We start from the raw sequence: 16,107 nt of genomic DNA on the forward strand, positions 1-16,107 counted from the left end.
GTCACAATCACACCAACTGAGAAGACCTGGTGAGGAAGTCAGGGGAGCTGCCTCTCCAAGGATTTCTCTAGCTGTCATGCTTGCTGACATCTCAGGCAGAAAACAATTGTTATAGAATACAAAAAGTTTATACTTCAGATATAATATTAACTACTGTAAAATTTTGAATGTTGTAGAAAACATGGAGAAAGTTTTATCACCACAAGAAATGTATGGCTGTTACACACTGACTGAAAACATCATGATGTTCTATCAGGCATCCATGTCTCTCTGTTTCTTCTTGCCCTCCAAAAGAGCCCAGGGCCTGTGGGTGGGGAGTTGGTAAGGTACGCAGGGAAGCAGTCGTGAAGAATCCTGTATTTCTGCTGTAGTATGAGGGTGATTGGTCAAGGAAGTTTAAAGGTACAGAGGCACTGGCTTTACGAAATGATCCCAAGCTAACCTGTAGAGCAAGAACAACAGAAGGACAGTGGAGAATTGGAGGGCTTGAACACATAGGTAGACTGGAATGGTTCGGGAGAAAAGGCTCCTAAGAGATTTGGGATCAGATTAGAAAAGACTTGGAAGAACTGGGGGGCTACATCTTCCAAGGAAGTTGGGTATGAAGGTTCACATCCAGCTTGAGCACGTAGCTGTGGAGCTAGTGTTGAGAGAGGGTGACAGGAACTTCCTGCAGGAGCTCAGCTGATAGTTAAGAATGCCAAACTGGGGGAAATCTGGAGGTGGGGGGCCAGTATCCAGTATGGAAAACCCTGAGAGATGGGAAGAAAGGTGAGGAAATGCAGTCTGCAGTAAGCTGGAGGTTGAAGGTTGAATGTTCAGGAGCCTATTCCAGAAGGGGAAACTGGGGGTCAGACTGGAAGAGCCAAGAAGGAGCTGGTCAGCATCAGCACAGAATATGAGGGCAGGAAAAACCCGGGATCACATGAGATCAAACAGAGCAGGAGATTAGACCAGGTACCCTAGAAGACAACCACTGTTTGGGCAAGGCTAAAGGCTCAACCACAGTTTGAAACACCACCCTGGGGGATCACCTTGCTCTACCCTTTTTCATCTTAAAAGGGATACAGATTTGTTCCTTAGGTGAAGAAGGGAATTCTCTGGACACAGGTGTAGGCCATCCTTTCCAGCAGGGGAGGCATTCAAGGAGGTGGGGAGAGATTCATCGGGGACGAGGGGGTCAGGGAAGGAGGATACAGAGGATTCGGTTGGAGCCCACTGGAGCTTTAGACAGACATAAATGACTTAGGTATGGTTAACCCTTCCATTCTCTCCCACCTTCTCTCTATTCATTCTAAACCTCTCACTCATCTTCTTCCTCATCTATCCAGTTCTCTACCTCAACTCTCAGGCTATATGATATATTTTCTGATTACTCAATTACTTTTATGGGGATAAGTTTGTGTGAATGTGTATCAGTATGTACAGGCATTCTTGTAAAATTTTCAACCCCTTCTCATCTATGTTTATTGTAATTACCTCTATTCTAGCAACTATCACATTACATTGTGGTTCTTTAAGGGTCCATACCGTCCTCTGGGTTGTGTGCCTCTGAGATCAGTGTCTTTGTCTTACTCATGTTGGTGTTCTCTGAGCCAGTATTAGTCTTGAAATGTTTTTGCTTGAATATTAGAAAATTCTGCATGCTCCTGGCACTCTAACAAAAGCTTATGCCTCTAATGATTAAGAGATAGGGAACTCCATAAAATGGGAAAAGGTTAATCTTCTTAAGAATGAATCAAATGATCACCAACTTTCAGGATTATAGATGTTATGCAGAACCACCACCACTACCACCACCATCACCACCATTCCCATTCCCATCACCTCACCTCTAAGGCTTAAATACCAGTGTTTTCACCAGGTAGCTGACAAGATATGGTAAGGCACAGCATGGCCACGCTCATGTATCTCATGCTTAACTTGACCAGTTTGGATTCAGGTTTGGGACCAGAGTCAAGCATAGGCTTGATTAATTTTAAATCATCTTCTTAAGGAATCAGAATAAAAATGAAAACTTAAAAAGAGGGCAAGAAAAATGACGGTTTACCAAAAGGGGGACTTCTGCTAAGAAGTTTAAAGTACTTTCATGATGTCATTTTTGATTGAGGTTGCTTTACATAGTAAGGTGAATTTCCGTCTCACTTAGTGGTCATTTATAGGAAGCTGTGCTTACACACTTACAACTAATGGTGAGTCTGAGTGGAATAAGTTTTTCCTTAGGTTTAGAGTCTAATATTCTATTTCTCCCTCTCTCAGTTTCCTTCACTTTCTCCTGCCCGTCTACCAATTTCTGAAAACACATAAAACTGTGGTAAAGGGTTCTTCTTTAGCTCAGTTGAATACCAGTCAATTCAAACTCCTTGGGGGGAAATTGTGGGTTTAAATAGCACTAAATAATTTTCTATCTAAACAATATCTACTAAATAATTATCCAGTCAGGATTAATTGGCTCCCCACTCTCTCTACATTATTTTAAAAGAAAAATGTCTTTAGCATGCATCTTAAAAAGTTCTTTCTTTGATCTATTTTTTCCTCTCAGATTACAAGGCTTTTGAAGAGGCAGCTGAACACTTCCAACCTTACATCAAATTTTTTGCTACCTTCGACAAAGGGGTAAGTATCTATGAAACCCCAATTTGAATACTTTTGTAGGCACAAAAGGTTAAAATTTGAACTTTCCAGTACTTTTTTAAATTTTAGAAACATTTTCCATCTTCCATCCCTTAACATTTTCTCCAGAAGTGTTAGAAATACAGCAATAAGTCACTTTTGAATGGGAGATGAATACAAAGATGATTAATTCAGAGGAAGTAACCACATTTCTGAAAACAGCCAATGACAAGTGATGAACCACTTTTAACCACCTTGAACACTAAGAATGGGCGTGTATGAGAAGAGTGTGCCAGGACACTGGTCAGTGCTTTCTTGTCTTTAGAGCTATTCTCTCCCTTCCCAGGGATGCATACTTCCCCCTCTGTTGGGTTAGGATGGGGGGTGGAATGGGGAGGACCATTGGTTATCTGATGCCTGGAGTGCATCTGTAAGTTACCTATTGTCTTCAAGAGATGTCATTAATGTACTCATCCGCAATTCAATTTTTCTTTCTTTCTGGATGTGGCACCTGCTTTTGTAAGCCGAAGAACATCATATATGAAGGACCTTGAATCAATGGGTAATTTATTTGGGGTTCACTGTGGGTGGAGTACTCCACTCTAATTCCAGTTACCACTAAAATGGCTACTATTTATCGAGTGCTTTCTGTGTGTTTGGTACAAATTGATACATTGTATGTATATGACCTCTAATCCTTTAAACAAATTTGGGAACCAAGAAGTCACATGTCCCATATGACAAAATAGATTTATAAAGATTAAGTAATATCCAAGGTTTCCAGTGAATTAATGGTAGTGCTGAGATCCCAGTCTATGCCCCACATGTATGCCCCTTCCTTGGTACCACACACTTAAGTAGAAGACTCTGTACTTGCCCTTGAGATATTCACTTTGCAGCCATCTAAGACCAGGAGAATGGAGGTTGGGTGAGGACTTTAGTAGAGAAGGGGAGGTACAGGGAAGCCCAAGCTGAATATATCACTGACGTTCCATTATGACAGGCCATACATCCCCATACACCCACATTCACATAAGAGACACAAATAACACACACAAAAAACATACACAACACACGTGTAAAACACCCAACACACATACAACACACACAACACACAACACACAAAATGACAAACATAAGCACATAACAAACAGGACACACACATAACACACATCTCCTCACACACACTCACACTCAAACCCACACCCCCACTTATATAACACTCAGTACACACTCATTCACACTTATATCCACACCTGCACACATAAGAGTCTCTCTCTGTAGCTCACACACACACACACACACACCAACTAAAAACCTTCAATCACCATATTTACTAGAACAAATAAGTTTAGGAAAAACTAAATCCTGATTACATTCAAGTAAAAGTTCATCAAGGGGTGACCTACTGAGGAGTAAGGCAGTTGGAGAGCAGGGCTCCTGGGCCTTTTTACCATGGGGAGTTCAAGTATTCTGTGAAAAACAAAAGGAAGCCTGTAGGTGCTGGAGCAGGGAAGGAGTACAACAAAAAGAGATTGTATTCCATCCTTGTATATATGTACATTGAACCACCTCTATGGATATGGCCCTGGTCTAAAAACTCTGGATTGAAAATAATCCAGAAGAGAGTCTATAATCTGAGTAATATAATCTAAATTTGAAGAAAATTTACCTTAGTTGGTTGGATTAGAGTCAAGAGAGATCTTGAGCAAGAATACCAAAAGCAATAATAACTATCACTTATTAAGTACTTTTTACGTGCTATGCTTTGTGCTGAGAGCTTTACATAGCTCTTTCAATCATCTCAATGTGCCTGTAAAGGAGGAATTGGTATTCTTAATCTACAGAGAATGAAACCAAGGCACCAAGAGATTAAGTGATTTACCCATGGTCATATAGTGAGTGAGTAGTGAAGCTTAATATATAATCTCAGGTCAGTGCTCTATGCTCCTGTACACCAGAGAAAGAAACAATACACGTGAAGCTCTTGACTGGAGTCTGGGACATGGTGAGCATTCAGTAAATGTTAGCTAGTCCTGTTGCACATAAAAGGCAGCCATCTAAGCCCAGGAGAATGGAGGTTGGGTGAGAACTTTAGTAGAGAAGGGGAGGTACAGGGAAGCCCAAGCTGCATACATCACTGACGTTCCATTATGACAGACCAGCAGTGACTGAGGTGGCTCCTGGGTGTTAAGAACTCATCTGAGAGAACACAACCAGGCAGACAGGCTTGGCCAAGCAACAACACCTCAGTTCTTCGAAGGTGGCCCAATGCTGAGTTCAGGGTGGTATCTGTTTTCAGACGTGCCTTCCAGCCCGACCATATGTCTTCGTGTCTGTGGCCCATGAAGAAGGTGAGGTCAGGCTATAATTAAAAACTCAGAAGCCTCTTCACTCCAAACTCTGTAAGACACTGAGTCATAAGTGTCCCTGTTCATGTAGCCTTGGATTTTATAACAGTTAAAAGGAGAAAGACACACTCTCTAGCTCTACATGGAACACAGAAAGAAGAGCAGTCACACTTAGAGGACTCAGTGCCATTTGGGACTTGAAAAGTTGCACTGGTCAGTTGTGGGGGAGGAGGGGAGCCAGAGTCCCAGGAAACCTCAGTGGTGTCCAGCAGGGGGCGCTGGTGCAGAAGAGGGAGTTGGAAGAATCTTTTGTTGAGACTTAGGGAAGCCCAGAGGGACAAGGGGTAGGGGAGGTGCTTTGTAGAGGTGTGAAGTCAGGAGAGGCCAGGGCCAAGGAGGCACTAATACAGTCCCAAAGATGAAAACTCAACTGGCAGACATGGAGATGACAAGAGGATTTGGTCACTATTGAGGTGAAGGAGAGAAAGCCAAGAGAAGACTCAAAAATAACAAGATTGTAAGTCTCCTCTTCAAGACAGCAAAGATTGTGAAGCTCCTGAAAACATTAAGGAATCTAGGAAAAGAATCTACTGAGGAACAAAAGATAGGGTTTATGAGTTCTCTTTCTACAAGTAGGGAAGACATACAACAGAAGTATCTTTCATTTATTTATTCATTTGCTCATTCAGAGAATATTTATTGAGTGCCTTTTATGTGCCAGAAGCTCTTTTAGATGCCAGAGATGCAACATGGAGCAAAACAGATTCCTGCCGCTGTGGGATCTAGAGTGTAGTGCAGTGGGGGAGGGGGCAAGGAGAAGATGGGAAGACAGAAAGTAAGTAAAGAAACCAATAACTATGTTATATTTGATATATTATATGAGTTAGAGAACCATAAAGACACTGAGATGTCAGGGCTGCTGAACCATTGTCCATAGTGGTCTCCCCCAAAGAGCTTTTAAAATCATGGATTCCTGGGCCCCACATCTAAGATGAAATTTGTATTTCTTTATGTTGTGACCAGACCCAGAAACACGCATTTCCAGAGAAGTCCCTGGGGAGTTTTACCCGGCCCATAGGTTTGGGACCAGCACTGATCTATACATCCTAATCCTAAACCAAGCCACAACATCTCTGAATCAAATGGAGCCAGAGAGTCAGAGGGCTAAGGATGGCATGCTTACTGGCCAAGATACAACCAAGAAAAATGAAAGAAAGGGCTTTTCTGGGATATAGGCCGAGGGCACTCTGTGGTGGTGGTGGGGATACAGTGAATAGGTCTCTGGAAATTTTTGGAGGGGTTTCCCAGGACTTAAACTCAAGAATATCACAATCCAACTTTACATTTGTGGTCTTAACATTGTAGGCCCAGACACTGGCATTCAAGGACCACAGACACACGCACACACACACACACACACACACACACACTTCGGAAGTTGAGAATGAAAAGAGATCGCTATTCAAGGTGATAGTTTAGAACACTCCACTGCCTGGGTTTCAATTCAGACTCTATCCCCTCCACATATGAGATCTTGACAAACCGCGTACACACACTGGGCCTTTGGTTCATTATCTGTAAAATAAGTAATAATAATGGTTCTTACAGCAAGCCAAGTGAGGATGCATAGAGTAATCAATTGCACTAGAGCCCGACGCAGAGTGAGCACTCCGTGCGCTTACTACTATTACTGGTTTCCTTCATCTGGTCACTCCCCACTTCCTTTAAGCACAGTTTTCTGGTTCCTAAAATATGTAGTCAGTGAAGTCAGAAACCCAGAATCCAGTGTCATTTTAAGCCCATTCTCTGATGGGCCCGGCTTTGTGAAGAACAGCGTAAAAACCCAGACACTGGTTGTGTGGTGGCTGGTTCCTTCCCAGGCTCCCCACCCCCACCCTGTCAAAGAGGGGGGAAAGTAAGAAAAGACCCCACAGTTCCCTGTCCCTCAAAACCAAATCAACATGACCATAAATCTCTTCTGACTGACTGTAGCTCTAAACATGGCCTGTTTTCTTTAGCTCTGGATAGAATGCTGGAGTTTCTTTCCCTGAAGTCCTGTAAGAAATGTCTTTTGGAATATAGTGACCTGGAATTAATAGCAACTGATGACAAAAGCCATAGGGACACCAGTGTTTGCTCAGAATGGCCTTCCTTGTGTAACGGCTTATGTAATACCCCGTTCCTCCCCCTCCCCAATTAGTCACGGCTGCCCTGGGCCTCCGCACCGTTGGTTACCACCGCAGGGCGTCAGCTCTTAGGCAATTCTTTAGTTTCAAGGGAACCACTGTTCATCCCTGTGCTTTCTTGGACCACAGCTCAAAAACGAAAAGAATGGCATTTGGTTTTCTACAAAGCGTTGCGCATTCCAAGCCTCTCAAATCATTTCACAAAAAGAGACTTGAGCTCAGCAGCCCTGCAGGCAAACACAGCACCCATTCTGCCCCAACAGCAAACTATGTGGCCACTTTAATCAAGAGAGCAGACGTCTTCCAGGCTGCAGGCTGGCTCCCTGAGCTTTTTATCTGGTAGAGGGTGAGCCACTCATCCTGGCTTGCTGGGGACTATCCTATTCTAACACTAAGAGTCTGAACCCTGGGAAACCCCTCCGCTCTGGACAAAGCAGGATGTTAGTCACCTTCTGGCTGGTAACAAAGCAGACAGTTCCCAGAGTCTGAGAAACCATCAGACAAGCCAGTACTGAGAGATAACCCTGCTTCAACCTAAATCACAAGTAGGGGTTAGGAGCTGATTGAGGACAGATTAATGGGTTGACCTCTGATTTTGAGTACTGGTATGCTGTAAATGGTTTCTGTCAATTGCCGGTGCTATCAAAATTGGTTCAATTAAATCCATGCATCTCAGAACACTGAGCTTGCTCTGTTGACATTTGCTTCTTTCTCCAGCCCTGGCACATATAGTGGAGTGATGATGATTGTACAATTAGATTTCACCCTTTTCATTCCTACTGCTCTCCGCTCCTGCTTGGACCTCAGTTGCCAGAGAGGGTTTTTCCTTCCTATCTGTCCTTCTTTGATTGGTCGAGCTAGGGCTTAGGCAATGAGTTTCTACCACTTCAACATTTAAGTTAAAACTGTACGTATACTCTCATGTCTTTGCCAGAAAACACACACACTCCTTATAGATGGGCAACCCATTGCTACTCTGGACTAGCATTCAAAGAAACTATTTTCATATTTCTAATTGTTACAGGTTGCAAAGAAATTGTCCTTGAAGATGAATGAGGTTGACTTCTATGAGCCATTTATGGATGAGTCCATTGCCATCCCTGACAAACCTTACACAGAAGAGGAGATCGTGGAGTTTGTGAAAGAGCACCAAAGGTGCCCCAGATGGCACGCAGGGGATGGTGGGTGGGTGAGGGGGCGCAGTCCAGGATCTGGGGGATGGAGGAGAACTTCTCAGTCCTAACATTTTTAGGTCTCCCAAGAGCAACAACCTAGAGTTACTACCCTAGCAGAACTGAAATCAGTAGTATGGCTTTGTTGGTCATTGATCAGCTGGGCAGGGATATTGCTACTTTTTCTGAATATGGGTTTACACTTGCAAACAAGGTAGACCAACTCCCCACAATCAGCAAATCCCCTCCAAGACAGAGTAAGTTACAGGTCAAATTCTACAATAATAACAACAGGGATTTACTGCCAACCTCTTATATGCCAAATGCCATGCTAAGTGCTTATGGAAGCTATTTTATCTAATATTCAACATTATGGAGTGTTATTATTATCCCAATGTTACAGATCAAGGAATTGGGCTCAGAGTAGTTAAATAACTTAGCCATGGATGAACATTTTATACATAGAACTTCTGGGAGAGGAATATTTGATACCACCTAGAGTAGCTCTAGCATGGATCAGCAAACTTTTTCCATAAAGGGCCAGAAAACAAATATTTCAGGTTCTGTGGGCCAGATGGTTTCTGTTGCAGTACTCAACTCTGCTGTTGTAGTGTGAAAGCAGCTGTAGACAGTATGTAAACAAATGGGTGTGACTGTATCTCAATAAAAACTTATTTATAAACACAAGAGGCACTGGCTGGATTTGGCCCACCAGCCATGGTTGGCTGACCCCTGCTCTTGACAGAGGGACGATATTGAAACATGGAACGTGGTAGTGGGTTTACCACCTCGCCATGCCATCCACCCTCTCCAACACATGCTCACATATGTCCACTGAACCTGGAGCACTATGATTCCATCACCTGGTTGTCCCGGTTCCCATAGGGAGGCAGCATTTGGAGAAGCAAATCTCAATGTGTCTAACACAATTTGCCAACATTCAGGAAGAAATAAAACCATGAGAAAATATAATTTTACCTGTTCCTCCAAACATCCCTAAAGAGCTTTTGAATGATAATCCTGATGATAAGACAATGCAGTCGTGGGCTGGGAAAACCATGATTTCTGTTTCCTCTCCCAGGTGTCCTCGGTCTGGGCCTTGCTCTGGGCTCTCAGGAGTGGCCCCTGTCTATGAGGAAGGAAATGGCTTCTTGCCCTAGGAATGAGCTGACCCTGCACCCTCTGACCCATTGTTTGTAATGGACTTTATTTATTTATTTATTTATTTGGCTCCATGCTTAACGTGGAGCCCAACACAGGGCTTGAACTCATGACTGTGAGATCAAGACCTGAGCTGAGATCAAGAGTTGGATGCCTAATTGACTGAGTTACCCAGGAGCCCCTCTAATAGGCTTTATATAATCCTTGGATCAAATGGGTCTGTGAAAAGGTTGGGAGCTTCCAGCCCAGCTCCCTGTATGATGCAACAGAGTAGAACAGTTCCATCTCCTTAGGGAAGATTTCAAGAGCTCTTTATGCCCTTGCAAATGAACCAGCATCTCATTTTACATTTCACTATGCTGAGGCTGCAGTGTCTGCCTTGGTAATCCCTACTCAAGGAAGCTCATCTTTGTTTTTTTCAGACCCACCCTACGTCGCCTGCGTCCCGAAGATATGTTTGAAACATGGGTAAGAAATGGCAAATTCTTTCTGCCTTGTAGACACCAGTATATTGCCCAAGAGGAGTATCCCTTTGAGTCCGCAAACTTAAACCACATTTTATTTTGCTGGAGTGGATGTCTAGATGGTGGAGTATTTGAAACGTGGACAACGTCATGCTCAACTAAAGCCCAGTTCTCCATGGATTTAATTTAAGCCTCTTTGGTACTATCCATAAGGCCAAATTACTCCATCTTTGAGTTCATTCCCCACAGTGACTACTGGCTTCTGTTCACTGACTACCAGAGACCCAGGGTAACATAATGGAAGGAGCTGAGGCTGTGGAGTCATAGAGACTTGGGTTCACATCCAGAATCTGCTACCTGGTAGCTCTGCATCCTGTTATCAAGTCATGTCATCTTTCTGAGCTTTAGTTTCTGCTTCTCAAATCAGGGCTTTTTGTAAAGATGAGTGGTTGTGAAGAGCCCAGAACCTGGTAGGTATTTGGTCAATCAATGGTAGCTATTTTCATAAATAGCAACTCAAGGCAGTGGAAGGCGCTGAGTCAGATTATCCCCTAGGTCTATGCCATAGACAATGTGTCAGGCAGGTCAAATAGCATAGAAGGAGGGCCATGGAGATACAACCTCCCATCCCATGTCAGGTTTATACAAAATTCCATAACCAATAACAACCAAAGTCGGTGGAGCATTTTTCAAAGCATTTCGTGAATCCCTTTAACCTGGATGTTTCAAGAGTTCTAAAAAGTGATGTAGAACAAGTATTATTTAACCTCATTTTACATGGGGAAACTGGTGATCATACAGATTAAGTTAATCACTCAGGGATACATAACTAATAAGCATTAGATCTTGGGACTTAAATTTAGATCATTTGGAGCCAAATCTCATATTCTCTTCAGTATAGTTCCCCAGAGTAAGCCATATCCCCATAAGGCGCCATTTTGTCAAGGGCCGGGAGAGGGAAGAAAGGAATTAACATGGAAGCATTTATTTATTTATTCTTTGATTCAAAGTCTAAAATGACAGCTGAACAGAACCATAAAATAACTTAACACTTGATGTCTTACTGGCTGATAACTTATTTGTATGTCCGAAGGCAGAACAAACCTTTCATAAGACACTGAAGAGCGAGTAATCCAGTCTGGAGGATTGGACTATTGAAGAACAACCCAGTACAATGGCAACATATTTTCCTAACATTGAAACCTTTCAAAAATTTAATCTTTACAAGGTCTTGTTACTATATTTAAAAAGAGTGTAGCAGTGCTTTAAAAATAATATTCCTTTAAAAAATATCTTTACTTTTACTTAAAATCATTTCAGACTTACAAAAAATAATGTAAAGAATTCCATGATCTCTTTACCAGATTCCCCAAATGTTAACATTTTACCTTTTTGCTTGATCATATACCTCTTGACAGATGATGGATATAAACAGTTTTTTCCCCTGAATTATTTGAGAGTAAGTAGCAGACATAACTCCCCTTACCCCTATATACTTCAGATGTTTTCTAAAAACAGGGAATGTCTCTCATAACCACAGTATACTTATCAAAATCAGGAAATTAGTATAACTTGATTTCATCTACGGACCTTACTAAAATTGACCAGCGTCCCACTAATGTCCTTTATAGAAAACACACACAATTTTTTTTCCTGGCCCAGGATCTGATCTTGGATCTCACACTTGTTGTTTGTTGTTTTGCTTCTTTAGTCTTTAATCTGGGATAAGTTCTTGGTCTTTGTCTTTCATGACACAGGGTACCATTTTAAATTGAGAGTGATTGTCACTGTTCTGTTCTGCTATGTCTCTGTTCTTAGTTCTTTTTCTTTTCTTCATCCCTAAGAGAGGCCCTTCCTTCAGGCCTTTCCTTATTGACACAGCAATATCGCATCCGAGACACAATATGCCATGGTGGGAGAGCCTGTGTCCTGCCCCCTCCCCCTGACCACAAACACCCCTAGCCCCCCACACTGCCCAGTAGAAATGCTCCCTCTCATATATCACAGGCAGATGTTCAGAAAGAAAGTTCACTCTCTGGATGCACTGGAACTCATTCTCTGCTTTCTTTTCACTTAAGGAAAGAAAGAAGTTACAGCCTTTTGCTATAATATAACAATGATGGCTCATACTTTCCATGTTAGTATATATTCAATGGTTTTCTAATCAGGAAAGGGCTGTGTATTAAATTTAACCTGGTAGAGAAAAGGGCAACTAGACTGGTTTAATTCTTTCCTGCACACCATCCTGGAATACCCATGTGACTTCCCCAGAAGCTGTAACCAGACCTAACCAGTCCCAAGTCTCCAACGAGGGAGGGAAGGCAGGAACATCTTCCCATCCGTAAAAAGGAGAAGCAGAAATCAATCTGTCAGAGGGATCTCTGGGGAGCCACTTCCCACGTGCCTTCCCCATCTACCTTTGCCACCTAGGAAAGCATTGCTCCAAAGAGCAGCATCTCCATGGACCACTTGGCCGCAACAAATTAAACCACAGAAGCTGGGGAATGTGACCAGTTATGAACTGGGAAGTCTTTATCTTCAACACCCACTTCCCCAGACATTGCAAAATATTTAGATAGGAAAACTAAGTCGAGCTAAAGCAACTATTGACTTTTTTTTTTCCCCAGTTGTGTGGGTTTTTAAAGCAGCAAACCATAAAAAAACACATACTTGATTATTACTAAAGAAATTGGTGGTTAGTAATACTTGCTGTGTGTAAACTGAATAGCTACTTGCTCATTTAGAATATTCAAAGAATGTCAGGGTGGGGCAAGGTGATATGAACTGAGTGCTGACCTGTCCTTCCCCTTCGATACACTACCTTCTAACCAGCTCTCCATCCTGGCAAGTGGTCAGAGTCCTGGGCAAAAGCCCATGGGGATGGGAGTCAGCAGTTCCTTCGGAAAGAACCCTCTCTCTGTGGCAATAACAAAATAGTACTTCCAAAAGGGGGCCAGAAACCTCCAGATAAGCCCCTGGAACATTCCATCGCAACAGGGAGTCTGCAGTTTTAAGTGCATGTTTTTTTTCTTTGCATCACTTCATTCAAGAGAACAAACATTCAACAGAACCTGGAAAGAAACAGAGCAAAACAGGAACAGTGGTAATATGTCTGGTTGGTGGGTAACTGATGTGTGCTTTCTTTTTGGCGTCTCTAATATTTTCTATTTTCTTCAACTAGTGTGTAAGATTTTTATCACCATATTCTTTGTTTTTAAGTCAGTGTGCATTAATAAGAACCTATTACTTTGTGCTAAGCATGGGGTTATAAAAATGAACATTGCTGTTGTGTCCTGAGGAGTTCAGGGTTGAGAAAATGAAACAGTCTCAAAACATATAACGCCACTGCAGTATGCTCATGCTATGACAGATGGACATACAAAGTGAAAGAGAATTCAGAGTAGGGTATTCGCCAAAGTAATTCCTAAGTCTCCAGTTTTTTGGGGGATCTGGGGCTCAGTCACTTTACATAAAGACCCCTCATCGGCCTCCTTTAACTTAAGAGTCACTAATCTGAGTTTGAAACATCTGCAAACCCTGCAGGGGACAACAGATTCATTCTGTTGCTATTGGTGATATCAAGGAGGAAAATTGTTTTTTCTACCCTCTTAGGTTCAGTATTGAAGGGCTGCAAATTAAACTGACAAAATACAGATTAGCATGGGCAAAGAACAAATTTAATGACCTATTTATGCAAGGGAGTTTACAAGGAAATGTGACTCAAGAAAGGGCTTATATACCATCTTAATTGGAAATGGGAGAGGCAGGAGTCACTTCTGGGAGAACAAATGACTTGTTAGAAGGTTGGGGAGAAAGGGATCTTATGGAAAAACAAATGACTTCTTTGGAAAGAGAAATGGGCCCTTGGGGAATAGATGGGAGATTTGCTAGTGCTGTGAAAATGTCTGTCTGAGAAGAGAAATTAGAGCTGCTCTTGGGGATGGGTTTATGACAATTGAGTTCTTTTGGGATTCTCTGTTTGGTAGATAGGGTAGTAAGGCATTCAGGAATTCAGGTGCTTTCAGCTCAAAATAATTTTTATGCCACAGTGGCTTATTCTGGACCCCTTCAGTGAGAAAGAAAAAGCACGTGGGGCCAGACAGAACAGGCTTGAATCCCAGTTATGTCACTTACTAGTTCTCTGGTGTTAGGTAAGTCACTTCAATTCTTTAAGCACTAGATAGGAATAAGACTTTCATTTGAGAGTTAGAAATAATGTACTTACAAAGTACTGATACAAAGAACGGCAGGGGGCAGATACTATTGTGGCCTTTGTAATCATCGTTGTTATTTTAAGGCATAATCCTTTCCCTCAGAGAGCTTGCCATCTGGTTGAGAAGGGAGGATTCGGGCTATTAAAAAGATAGTTTCTAAGGCAATGTGATCCAAAGACCAAATGGGTGATCTGGAGCAAAGGTTGTGGGGTTCAGAGAAAGCCCCCGGGTGGTCTCAGTCCTACGTATGGTCAGCTTGGCTCTTCCTCACCCGTGCACACTGGATTCTCAGTGAGTAACCCTTGCCCATGGATTCTTGCTCTGTGAGTTTATTACTGGAAATACCTGGCACTAAGCATGCACCTGCTTCTTTGCAAGTGTTAGTACAGGTTTGTGTGCTGACTCTTTGATCCCTACAAAGAGAGGGGCCCTTTGCCTTGATTACTGCTCTCCATCCAGGCACCATCTCAGGCCTGGGGAGTGACAGCCACATTATGAGCAGCCTCTTAGCAAACGAATATGGATTCTTAATTCCAAAACCAATTTCCAAAGGCATTCTAGAAGGGCACACAGAAATGAAGCCTGTTTCACAGAGTTAACACTGCTCACTTCCAGCTGATGGCAGGAGACAGAGACACAGGGCAGCCTAATGAGAACTGATCAGGATATTCTGTTTGGCGATAATAGCAAATGTAAAACAGTGAAACCTCAGACTCCCCTCTGGTTGCTGTCGGATTTGTGTAATAAACCTGCACACACACACACATATACATCTGTAAAATTCAATTCCGCAGAGCATCTGACCAAACCTGTGCCCACTCTCTTGTTTTTAATAATAATATTTTCCATTTAATCTCTCAGAATTTTTGGAGGTTGTGTCCATTCCAAACTCAAAGGGGGAAAATTAGCATTTAGATAGGATTGCACCAGCATTAAAATCAATTGAAATGGAAACAGGGATCATGGCAGGGTTGAGATGCCTGGAGTTTTTTCCATAGGATGATTCTGATATGACATCCAGGGTACCCAGTGACTCCCCTTCCCTGTGTCAGCCATAATCAGTACTCATTCAGATTTGTCCCCGTTACCTGATTCTTAACGCATCTTCCTCTCCATGTTTTTTTGGAATCACATTTGCTCATAACAGAGCCTCCTCCAAAGCTCCTGCTCTTCCTTCTGCGGGATAAATTGATGCAAAGGAGACACGGTCCTTTCTGTCCAGGACATAGAACCATGCGATGCCGCTTGCTTGCCCTGAGATGTGAAATACTCTCTGGATTCTTGGCCTTGCCCCCGGCCTCCATGGCCACACCCACTTGTCACCGTCACACCCTCAACTTTCCCTAGCCCCCAAATCCACTCTTCCCATAGGCTCTCACACTCACAGAAATGCGTCAGAGGCCTTCAGCAAGCCTTGGACCCGAGCAGAAAGGACCCCAAGGAAGGACCCTGGAAGTCAGAGTCAGCAAGGTGCCCCTTCCTGACTACACAGGTTCTTCAGTAGGAGGTGTGTTCACGGAGAAGCCCTATGCTTGTATACGATTCTTGTGTGAACAGAACAGACCCACGTCCTAATTTACCTAGAAGATTCCTGTCCGCTGCCAGTCTGGGGACAGTTTCAGGATCCGTTGACAGCATTCAGAAGTTCCCCTGATTGCTGGTTGCTGGTGGTGAATTCTCGAAACACAGACTGCCAATTGCATTTACTGAGCTGTATTCAGAGTGATTGTTGCCCTCGGAGCTCCTGATGCACCAGACTCATGTTCTTTCTCTTTTTGCCTTTTACTGCTGCTCTCCTGGACCCCACAGCCCATAGGAGTGAGGCCCATTCAGTGCTGATGTCTTGTGTGTAGTGGGTGTTTTCCTGTCTCGCAAACCACGTGTCAAACAGCACGCATTTCTCCCAGTTGCTCATCAATATTTCCTTCCTTACTGCGTGCCCCTCC

General features: G+C 42.9%; 1 protein-coding gene across 2 annotated transcripts in view; it reads left to right on the plus strand.

The window, feature by feature from the left end:
- CASQ2 (calsequestrin 2) overlaps window positions 1-16,107 on the plus strand; it is a 61,260-nt gene that overhangs the window by 31,070 nt on the left and 14,083 nt on the right. Inside the window, exons 5-8 of one of the 2 annotated variants that reach the window (XM_032415606.1) lie at window positions 2,543-2,616; window positions 8,175-8,305; window positions 9,906-9,951; window positions 15,971-15,979. In XM_032415606.1, coding sequence (XP_032271497.1) covers window positions 2,543-2,616; window positions 8,175-8,305; window positions 9,906-9,951; window positions 15,971-15,979 — 260 coding nt within the window. The remainder of the gene's footprint in view (window positions 1-2,542; window positions 2,617-8,174; window positions 8,306-9,905; window positions 9,952-15,970; window positions 15,980-16,107) is intronic. The other variant, XM_032415612.1, reaches the window with a different exon arrangement.

Source organism: Phoca vitulina, unplaced genomic scaffold (assembly GCF_004348235.1).
Source record: "Phoca vitulina isolate PV1807 unplaced genomic scaffold, GSC_HSeal_1.0 scaffold2, whole genome shotgun sequence".
Classification (NCBI taxonomy): domain Eukaryota; kingdom Metazoa; phylum Chordata; class Mammalia; order Carnivora; family Phocidae; genus Phoca; species Phoca vitulina.